We start from the raw sequence: 11,773 nt of genomic DNA on the forward strand, positions 1-11,773 counted from the left end.
GAGCCAGTCTTGTAAGTATTTGACCATAGTCAGAAGAATTACGGTCACATCCAGGGACAACCTAAATGATATACACCAGGACAGATAGAGACAGGTTGGACTTATATCTGTGAAATTCTGTATTTTTGGTGATAACAGTGAATTAGAGAATGTGTTATTTTGTTATCCTGAGTATATATAAGAATCTTGTCCTTGTTGGAATACTTTAAGACTTAGTTCACACTCAAAAAAAAGCAGTCTTGCCGTCTTTGTCCACCAGACCTGACAAAATAAATAAGACACGTGGGATATGTACAAAACATCTCTTTACTGTATTCTTATATCATATAGTCCTATACATCAGGGGTCATTTACACAGTGCAGTACAGCAGTGAGGGGCTCGGGGGCGCTCTAGTCTTCCATGTAAAGCTTCTCTTTCTTCAGTCTTATCATCTCCTTCATATCTTGCAGCTGTTTTTTCTGTGTGACAATAAAACAAGCATCACAGGGTTAAATAATGGCCTCAACACTTAGACATGATACCACGGGCTACCCTCTCCACCAGCCAAAGTGATAACAAGGACACAACATGTGACCTCCGGGACCCCCTCCTCCAGCTAATGCAATGACTAGTTTAGTGGTTCTTGCACAGCAGCGCACCAACCCATTAACCCTTGCAACAAAGTGGCTGGGGGGCGCCACTGTGCATGTAAAATACAGTGAAGACCCTCCATTATCAGAATCAGCAGTCTAATTGGTCAGATCTCCACCAATAAGAAAAACAACAAACTAATAATATTATTTATAAGTATGTAAAATTAGAAGGCTCCTCTAGTTAATCCTATAGAAAAAAAAAAGTCAATTTTTCTCTTTACTTTTCACCTTAAAAGCATCTCATATTTTATTATACATCTCAGATCACTACTTTCCGTATATTTCTGTTGATAGAGCTGTGTCTGGCCTTGGTTTTTGCAGGGAGAGCTGTGGTTGTAATTGGTCCCATTCTGGTACTAATATACCGTATATACTTGAGTATAAGCCGACCCAAGTATAAGCCGAGGTCCCTAATTTTACCACAAAAACCTGGGAAAACCTATTGACTCGAGCATAAGCCGAGGGTGGGAAATGCATTGGTCACAGCCTCCCCATTTATACAGCCAGCCTGACCGTGCCCCATAGTATATAGCCAGCACCTGCCCCATAGTATATAGCCAGCCCCCTGCCCCAGTATATAGCCAGAAGCAGGGGAAGCCGGAAAGGCGAGTTTTGATATATATTTTTTTTACTCGATTATAAGCCGAGTTTGGTTTTTCAGCACATTTTTTTTGTGCTGAAAAACTAGGCTTATACTCGAGTATATATATGGTACTACCTTGGAGTGTGTCTATGTCTATGTTATATCACATTTGTACTGCAGCACAACACTGGTACATGAAGATGCATCACAGAGGCAGCAAAGTGACTGATTTCTCCCTCCTCATGTGCCAGTCTAGTTTTTGTATCTTTTGTACTTATTTTTTGCTTATTCTTATATAACCAATTTTCCAATGCTGCTCTATCAATAGTTAGAATTTTTGTCCTATATTTGGGTAGATTAGTTAGAACTATACATTTGTTTTTGTTTTAGAGGAATCTGGCTGCAAAATTAAAATCTTGCAAGGCAAATGTAAGAGGATCTCCACGGTTACATTAATAGGCACCCAAGAACATAGCGATAGATATAATATGTATAAATATGTGATGGATAAATGATATACAGATAGATTAAAACACATATGTAAGTATTACCTGGTCATCCTGTTCAGGGGGATAAATCTCTCTCTAAAATAATAAAAAAAAAAAAAAATATATATATATATTAATATATTCCTAAATGGAAGTGATCAGAATATACAGGGCTCCATAGTTTTTTGTTACATGACCAACTGCATTATCAAATACAAGTGCTTCTCAGTAAATTAGAATATCAGCAAAAAGTTAATTTTTTTTTTTAAAGGGAACCTGTCATCAGAAATTGTAATAAAAAACCACTAGCAGTATGTTGCCAAGCAGCTGAACACTTTCCAGATCATGTGTCCTTCATGACCCAGTGTGGTGGCATCATGCATAAAATCAACTTTGAAGTGAGATGTAAATTGGTTGTATAAAGTCAGGGAGGCGGAGATTATAACACTGAAGTCCAGCTCTCTCTTCCTCAGAAAGTCCCCTGCACTGTAATTGATGGTCCTACGTCTAGAGACATCACTGATCACAATGAAAAGCATGTACAGTAAATGCACTTAATACTTTGTTTTGTCACATACTTTTGCATGAATGATGCATTAATGTGGCGTGGCATGGAGGGATCAGCCGATGGGGCTGCAGAGGTGTTATGGCATGGAGGGATCAGCCGATGGGGCTGCAGAGGTGTTATGGCATGGAGGAACCGGCCGATGGGGCTGCAGAGGTGTTATGGCATGGAAGGATCAGCTGATGGCGCTGCAGAGGTGTTATGGCATGGAAGGATCAGCCGATGGGGCTTCAGAGGTGTTATGGCATGGAGGGATCAGCTGATGGAGCTGCAGAGGTGTTATGGCATGGATGGATCAGTTGATGGCGCTGCAGAGGTGTTATGGCATGGGTGGAGAAGCTGATGGTGCTGCAGAGGTGTTATGGCATGGATGGATCAGTTGATGGCGCTGCAGAGGTGTTATGGCATGGGTGGAGAAGCTGATGGCGCTGCAGAGGTTTTATTGTAAACCCAGGTTTCAGCTCTTCTGCACTGTCTGGTGTCTCTCATCTTCCATTTGACAATACACCATAGATTGGGGACCATAGATAGACTCTGGCACCTTGTTTAGGTAAACTTCCATTTGGAAAACACCTCGGACGACTGAGTTACAGTCCAGTTCTTTTTCTCCTTGGCTCAGGTAAGACGCTTCTGGCGTTGTGCATTGATCAGGAGTGGATGACACATGGAAGGCGACACTTAAGCCCATGTCCTGGATACGTCTGTGTGTGGTTTCTCTTGAAGCATTGTCTCCAGCAGCAGGCAACTCCTTGTGAATCTTCTCCAAATAATTGAATATTCTTGTCTTAACAATCCTATCAAGGCTGCGGTTATCCCGGTTGCTTGTGCACCTTTTTTACACTACAATTTTTCCTTCCACTCAACCTTCCATTAATATGCTGTGAAACTCGACTCTGTAAACAACCAACTTTAGCAATGAGGTTTTGAAGCTTTCCCTCCTTGTGGAATGTGTTAAATGTCTGCCTTCTGGACATCTGTCAAGTCAGCAATCTTCTCCATGATTGTGTCGCCTACTGAACCAGACTAAGGGACCTTTTAAAATGCTTAGAAAGCGTTTGCTGATATTTGGGGTCAATTATTCTAATTTTATGACTTTTGGGGTTTCTTCTGTTCACTTTGTTTGTAATGACAATGTAAGTTAATTACTTTTTGCCGTTTTTCCTTTTTTATTGAGAAACCCTTGTATTTACTCTAAAGAATTATATATAATATACATGTTATAATATACATATTCTCTCTCTCTCTCATATATATATATATATATATATATATATATATACACACACACACAATAGTAAGCAGATCCTCGTAGGAACGTTTGTCTGGTTATATAAGGATTCATCCCAATTTCTTTGCACTGTCCCATAGCTAGGCAGGTTTAGCATTGTGGACACTAGGAGGGATGCATACTATTCTTGTGGGCGCCAAAGTGGTCATATTGGAAGTCACCCAGCTTTCCCTGGTAACAGATGAGGGATATTTAAAAATCTGATTTCATTTATGACAACTGTTGCAAAGTTACCCCAGTCCTTGACTGTCAGGACATGATGAGAGTTGTAGTTGGATAACAAGTCACTGACTACTGTAGATAGAAGGATCTGAGGTCCTAATATTAGATCTCCCCCTAAGGCTGCAGATATGGTATATGTCAGCATTACTCCCTGGGGTGTGCCCGTGTTTACTACAGGAGGAGCAGCTGGCTCTGTGCCCGCATGACATAACTATATAATGCCAGCGAGGACTTCCCTGTGTTTGCCCTTATATAAAGTCCCCAGTGTCCGTCAGGTTAGACAATTCTATCATGTAATGGCAGGTGTGGACGTCAGATCCCTGCACACGACACGTCAGTCACTTACCTTACGTTTCACTATGTATTCTTCAAAGTATTCCGGCTGATTAGAGATCCAGAACATGGTCACAGGGAATGTCAGGTATAGCGCCATCTAGAGGGGTGATAAGCATTCTCCTTTAATGGACTCCACATAAACAGGTCGGCTAATGATTAATAATAATAATTCTTTATTTATATAGCGCACACAGATTACGCAGCGCTGCACAGAGTTGGCCAAGTCAGTCCCTGTCCCCAACGGGGCTCACAATCTGATCAACCTACCAGTATGTTTTGGGGTGTGGGAGGAAACTGGAGGACCCGGAGGAAACCCACGCAAACACGGAGAGAACATACAAACTCTTTGCAGATGTCATTCCCACCTGTGAGACATTCTGGCATTTGCATGGAATTCTCTTTAGTCAACATACAAAGCTTCCTCTACCCCGGTGCGACTGTTTCTAGAGAATTGCACAAGTTTTTGCCATAATGATAAACAGAAAGCTGGAATTATTTGCATTCAGTTTAGAATGGGGCAGAAAAGACTCCTCAAAGTAGCACAATATCCTCGAAAAGAAAAATACAATTACAAAAACCCTGCTCAAAAATTCTGGAGGCACAGAATCCGCCCACCAAAATAATAAGTCCTGCACAATTATAAGGAGGTTGTCCCAAATGTTAAAGTTTTTGCATAAAGGGGCTGCCCAGAGATGCTTTTTTTTTTCTTTTTTTAAGAACAGCTCCACCCCTGACCATAGGCACAAACAAGTGGAAACAAAGCAGCCATGTTTATCAACTCCCTGACAATCCATAGATAACCAAGTTATCCTACTGATCCGAACAATGAGCATAAAAAGTCCTTGATACCCAATGGACACTACAGATGATACAACAATGCCCAACATTGGAGCTGTAGCCACTACTCCACCCAGCATGCTCTATCACAGTACGTTAGCGGATGACACTACTACCCCCAGCATGTCCTATCACAGGACCTGAGCTGATGACACTACTACCCCCAGCATGTCCTACCACAGGCCCTGAGCTGAAGACACTACCACCCCCAGCATGTCCTATCACAGGACCTGGGCTGATGACACTACTACCCCCAGCATGTCCTATCACAGGACCTGGGCTGACGACACTACTACCCCCAGCATGTCCTATCACAGGACCTGAGCTGATGACACTACTACCCCCAGCATGTCCTATCACAGGACCTGAGCTGATGACACTACTACCCCCAGCATGTCCTATCACAGGACCTGGGCTGATGACACTACTACCCCAAGCATGTCCTATCACAGGACCTGGGCTGATGACACTACTACCCCAAGCATGTCCTATCATTGCACTTGAGCTGATGACACTACTACCCCCAGCATGTCCAGCACAGGACCTGAGCCGATGACACTACTACCCCCAGCACATGCTATCACAGGACCTGGGCTAATGACACTACTACCCCAGCATGTCGTATCACTGGACCTGAGCTGATGACACTACTACCCCCAGCATGTCCTATCACAGGACCTGTGCTGATGACACCACTACCCCCAGCATGTCCTGCCACAGGACTTTAGGTGATGACACTACAACTCCCAGCGCACCCCCTCTCCCCTGCAGTGTCCCCCGGGCCCCGCACTCTGCACACGTGATACTGACCCTGAATATCTCCAGTTTGACCCCCATCTTGCACGCCAGGCCGCTAACCACGCCTCTTCTTTCCCTATTGGCTGTCACGATTGTCGGTGAGTGGAGGAGCACAGGGCACGCCACGGCGTGCGCGCTCCCGAGCATCCGTCACATCATAACACCGAGACGCGCGCCTGGCAGGTACTTTGGAGGGGCCTGGTCACACGGAGTAGGGGCGTGGCTTGCTTCATTGCATGCGAATGGCTGCTTGGAAGCTGTAGGCTGATGTCACTGGTCACATGTGAGGTCATGTGACTGAGGTTATAAATACGGAGTTTCTTGCTTCCTGTTACACATGTAGACTGGAGGAACTGTTATGATAACATTGCGTGTGCTGGATGCTTTAGCTTTTGTATGCATGTTTAGGTTGCAGCCTCCATATCCAGGAGTGCAGATTGTCCCATAGGGGGGTCCCTGGAGTATATCTGTGGGGTCTCTATACACCTGGGCTGTATGACATAGACATAATAAACAATAAAAGGAACAGCCATTCTAGGATGGGGCAGGGGCAAAGTGCTAATACAGCCAAAAAGTAGCACGAAGAATTTGCCAACCAAAAAACAGATGTTTGCCAGAGGAGGAGATGAACAGAGTCCTCCAGGACCATTGTTCCAATAATATTTGATGTGATACAAAAAGATCAAAAAAGAGCTAAAAAATCCTATAGTAATAGCCTGCAACAAGGTAATTCCTTATGCCAGACACACAAAACCCTATTTTATAAGCTACTGTTCACCTTTTCCTTTTTGCTCTTCACATAACAGAGACCGGCCAATGGATAGAAGTGCCCACCCTGCTGTACACCTCTGGGACAATGAAGCAGGAAGTGGTCCATGGTCTCCAGCAGGCCACCGCTCTACTCCTGAAGACAACCCCTTTACTCAGAGCTTCTACACTTCACATTGTCTCTCCCTCACTGCTTTCCATGAAAGCTGTGCCAAGCTGAGTCCCAAAACTTCAATGGATCCTGATGGAATTCAAAGGTCTTAAAGGGAACCTATCACTGAAATTCTGCCTTATGGTGACAAGTTCCCTTTAAACTCAACCCCAGATCTCGATTTAGGCATGCAAACTGCACCATCTGATGAAACTGCACTTTTGCAAACACCTTTCTGTTCGTATTTAGAAGAGCAAAGGACCGCCAGTTCTCAGTAGGAGATTGGTCATTTCCTTTTGACAGAATAATCAGGGCAGACCTCCTCATTGACGTTGGCAGAGTGCCCGAGGATAAACATTTATCAAAAACCTCACTCGAAAGGCGAACCAAGACATTCTTAAAGGTCTTATAAAACTCAAATGTTAAGCCATCTGGACCTAGGGATTTCTTGAGGGCGAGCCCTTCAATCGCCAGGCTGACTTCCTCTTTTCTCATAATTTCTGTCAAGATATCAAGAGAGGGATCTACTCCTTGTTCAGGGACAGTTTCAGGACACCAAGAGTTGTAAGTAGAAGGATCTGACAACTTCCACAGGATTCTAGTTGTACTATCAACTAGTCCCGTGACTACTTCAATACACACTGACATCTTGCAGTTTCTGTAATGGTCGGGGAGCGGTATTTCCCGTAATCCCTCTCAGAAACCAAAGATGCGTGTTTAATCGTACTGACACCAATTCACTCTGGAGATGTCTTTGTGACTACCTCCAGTATTGACAGAATGATCAAGTTTCCTTCTAAGGCCCTGATACAGGTGATACGTGTCCAGATTCTTGAGGTTTGAGAACTGACGAAAGAATTTTGCCACCCTTTTCTTGGCATTTGTAGTGGTAAGTCAGAGTGGTGCGAGATGTTTAAGCCATGCTTGCATAAGTCAGCTTGTCTCTGTAACCTCCTCTATCTTGCGGCCTTGTGACAGCACTGAAGTTCCCTCCAAAAACAACCTGCCAACTTGTAAAAAGGTAGGAGACACTTCCTGACCCACCTGAACTGGGGACCATAGATGTTAATAGGGCAGAGTTCATGTCCCTTCATAAGGACATCCAAGATCAGGCACCTTCCCATTCCTGACTCAATAACTCGTCAGCATTCTACCGGTGCAGTAAAAAGGACCCCCACTCCGCTATATGACTCTGCCGCAAGAGGCCAGTAGGAAGGCCCGTGTCTCCATTCCCTCTTAGCTTTAAACCTGGCCGCCAAATCTTGGATCCAGGTCTCCTGCAAAAATAAAGTGTTGGCTACAACACGGCCAAGAAAATCAAATGGTCGCCAGGGTCAATGGAGTGGTTGACACTATTGTAAGTGATTGAGTTAGACGGCTTTCTTTTTACCCATCTTACCATCACCCTTGAGAAATGAACACCCCCTTTTTAGACATATTGGGGCACATTTACTTACAAAGTCAGAAACTGCACTAAAAGTGCTATTTCTGTGTATAATCCTGGCTGCGGCGATTCATTAAGATTATGCGGCAGAAATCATGAGTATGTCACTTTCCCGCAATGGCCTGACAGAGTTAGCCATTTTTTAGTGGTTCATCTTTAACATAGGGCATGCAACACAATTTACAAGCTGCCTGCCCGGAGGGGACAGGGAGGGGGACATACACCAAGCTCACCTCCTGAGACGCCTTGGTCTTCTTGGGTCTCTCCTTCCTCTTTTGGTCTTCCTCCGGCAAATCATCGCCAAAGGAAAAGTTCTGGAGGTGAACTGGGCACTCCAGTTGTCGTATTTGAGCCATTAGCTCCCCTCCCTGGCCGCTGCCATAACTCTCCGCCTCCAGGTTGGCAGAGCCGCAGCCTGATGGTAATGCCGCCTGCTCTGCAGGCAGCCTGTCCTGTAAGGCCTGCTGGTGTTGGTGCAGGCCACCAGACGGACATGGCTGATCTTCCTCATCCTCCTCATCATCCGCCTGGATCTCAAGCCCCTTTGCTTTCTCAGCTGCTCCTGCTGCATTTTTTCAAATCTGGCGTCACTCTCCAGCTTTTCGCGGAACGGACCACTGTTTTCACGTATAAGCCGACATTTGTCCTCCTGAGCGGTGACCTCGGCTTTTAGTCTGTTGATGTTGGTTAGAAGATCAGACTTCTTCTTCTTCTGTGTAGCCACCCCCGCTAGGGCCATGGTCTCTGTATCTCCTCCTGGAGCTGCCTCAGCGCTTTGCCAGCTTCCTCGTACTCATGGAGGTGCTCAGCAATCTGGGAGCCATAGATGGTAGCAGACTCCTGGGTCTTAAGATCACCCCATGCTTTTTCCACACCTCCGTGAGCACCCAGCTTTCCAGCTGAACCACCTAGCTTTCCTGTGCAGACACCCAGCTTTCGAGGAGGAGCACTCAGGCTGATGTCACTTTCCTTTGTTCTTATATTAACCGGAGACCTTGCAGCTTCCCTGTGTCTTGGGGGTGGCAGCCGAGGTCACATTGCTGCGTCCTTGGCTTTGGGCAGATCTTCTTACCCCTTCTGCTTTGGCCGGTAACTGGCGTCATCTGCCTCCCGCCGGCCTGGTCTGGGAGACAGGAGCCTGGGACTTTCCTGCCTCAGACATCCCAAAAACCCACTCCCTCCCTGGGAAGGAGAGAGCAGGCCTGGACTGAGTTTGCTCCAGGTGGTGCAGGAGCTCAGCAGCAACAACCACACCCTCAGCAGTTCACAGCAGAGTGAGAGAGCACAAACTATTCTGCTGCTGGTGCAGTCACTGTGTACCTACATGACATTACTTATCCTGTACTGATCCTGAGTTACATCCTGTATTATACTCCAGAGCTGCACTCACTATTCTGCTGGTGGTGCAGTCACTGTGTACATACATGACATTACTTTTCCTGTACTGATCCTGAGTTACATCCTGTATTATACTCCATAGCTGCACTCACTATTCTGCTGCTGGTACAGTCACTGTGTACATACATGACATTACTTATCCTGTACTGATCCTGAGTTACATCCTGTATTATACTCCATAGCTGCATTCACTATTCTGCTGCTGGTGCTGTCACTGTGTACATACATGACATTACTTATCCTGTACTGATCCTGAGTTACATCCTGTAGATCTTTTATTTTATATAAAAGTAAAAAACATAACAATACAAACAAAACATAATATACAATATATACAATATCTTACCTGCTGGTCCAGCCCCATTCACACCTAGCAAAAACAATAACTTAAAATACACCGAAATGATTAAACACCAAATACCACAACCCCCACCCAACCGATTATTACATCCTAAACCAAACCAATAAACAAAGACAAGCCACACCCACAAACATAAATGACCATAAATATACATAAACCAACCCCACACCCTCTAATAACAAACCACCCCACAACTTTTTTTTTTTTTTTTCAAATATATAATAACAAATACACACAACACTACACTAAACTAAACCCTCGCCCGCACCCTCCCCTTCCCCCCAGACACTGGTCTAACATCCAAAGTTTGCTTTAAGTAGTCCAGACCAGAGTCCAAGGTCAGTTCGTAAATCCCACCACCATCACCCCCCTCCCAACCTAACACTATGTCCCAAACCCCACTATATACAATATATACAATATATACAGTATTTACAACATAACATAAAGAAAAACAAAATACAAATTAAATCTGAACAACATCAATCAAAACCACATAAAGCCCAGGTTCGGCGCCTGCAGCCCCTACATCACTACATGCCCAGAACGCAAAACAAAAATCTACTGTGCAGCATCAGCCCAACACCAGGAGAGGAGATGACAGACTAAGGGACACTAAAGGAGAACCCCCTCCAAAGGAGAGAGGCCCTCCCCGTGCCCAGCCTCTCATACTCCAGAGAGCGCACCTTCACCAGGTCACCCAGAATGTTCCTAACCACCTCATCCACTGGGAGGATTTTACGCTGCGTCAAAACTAAGCACCGTGCATTCCACGTGTGGTACCTGACCACTAGACTGACTAAGAATAAAGTGCAGCGGTCCCGGCCACCCAGGCCTCTGAATGCTCCATAGGCCCACTCCGCATAGGAGAGACCGGCCAACCCGGGCCAATGGATGGAAGCGCCCACCCGGTGGTACACCTCTGTGTTAAAGGGGCACTGAAGCAGGAAGTGGTCCATGCTCTCCAGAAGGCCATCGCACTCCTCCCGGGGACAACCCCTTTCCTCAGAGCTCCTACACTTCAGATTGTCCCTCACACAGAGCTTTCCATGGAAGCAGCGCCAAGTCACGTCCCAAAACTTCAAGGGGATCCTGATGGAATTCAATAAACTCAAACCCACCCTCAGATCCTGACTTGGGAAATCCCTGAGGGCCAGAGGCTTCTGGAAATGGGTCAACAGAACCCTCTTGTCAAGGACTTTCCTCAACAACTTCCTGATCTCCCACATTCCCAGACCCCACCGGCGAATCACCTTCAGAACCGGGGTAGCGTAAGCCGGAAGATGCCCATGCGGTGTGCGAAGATCCTTCACTTGCCCTCCTGTCTCCCATTCCTGGAAGAAAGGCCGAAACCATCCCCTACAGGAGTATACCCACGGAGGAGCCCTCTCTTTCCAGAGGTTTGCTACATTGATCTTAAGAAAGGTATTCACTAGGAACACCACAGGGTTGACCATACACAACCCTCCTTGTCTCCTCGTGCGGTAAGTAACCTCCCTCTTGATTAGGTTCAGCCTATTCCCCCATAACAGCTGGAAGAACAGACTGTAGACCCGAGTCCAGAGGGGTTCTGGCAACATGCACACACTGCCCAGATAAATCAGCAACGGGAGCAGGTAAGTTTTAATCAGGTTAACCCTTTCCCTCAGGGTCAAAGACCAACCCTTCCACTGGTCCACCTTCTGAGCGGCGATCTTAAGCCTGCCGTCCCAGTTTTGCATGGGGTAATCCCCCTGGCCAAATTCGATGCCGAGAACTTTGGCAGAGTCCTGGGGCCCTGGAAGAGTGTCCGGGAGATTAAAGCCTGGACCTCCCTCTCCCAGCCAGAGACTCTCACACTTATCCCGGTTGATCTTGGACCCAGAAGCCTCTGCGTAGCGGTCAACCTCTGACATCACCCA

General features: G+C 45.8%; 1 protein-coding gene across 1 annotated transcript; it reads right to left on the minus strand.

Annotated features, from left to right (window-relative positions):
- Positions 1-288: 288 nt before the first annotated feature.
- On the minus strand, positions 289-5,921 carry PET100 (PET100 cytochrome c oxidase chaperone). The gene is made up of 4 exons (XM_072149229.1): positions 5,763-5,921; positions 4,126-4,212; positions 1,768-1,800; positions 289-459 (listed from the first exon to the last, which is right to left on the minus strand). Exons 1-4 carry the CDS (start codon positions 5,895-5,897, stop codon positions 391-393), a joined length of 324 nt encoding a protein of 107 aa, XP_072005330.1. The 5' UTR covers positions 5,898-5,921; the 3' UTR covers positions 289-390.
- Between the last annotated feature and the right edge of the window lie 5,852 nt (positions 5,922-11,773).

This window comes from Engystomops pustulosus, chromosome 4 (assembly GCF_040894005.1).
Source record: "Engystomops pustulosus chromosome 4, aEngPut4.maternal, whole genome shotgun sequence".
NCBI lineage: Eukaryota > Metazoa > Chordata > Amphibia > Anura > Leptodactylidae > Engystomops > Engystomops pustulosus.

Bases quoted from the DNA above. Each gene is read 5' to 3' on its own strand.
- PET100 (XM_072149229.1), bottom strand. From the start codon at position 5,897: ATGCTCGGGAGCGCGCACGCCGTGGCGTGCCCTGTGCTCCTCCACTCA. The intron at 4,213-5,762 runs GTCAGTATCACG...TCACCCCTCTAG, and splicing joins TCAAACTGGAGATATTCAGG to ATGGCGCTATACCTGACATT. The intron at 460-1,767 runs GTAATACTTACA...ATTGTCACACAG, and splicing joins CCCCTGAACAGGATGACCAG to AAAAAACAGCTGCAAGATAT.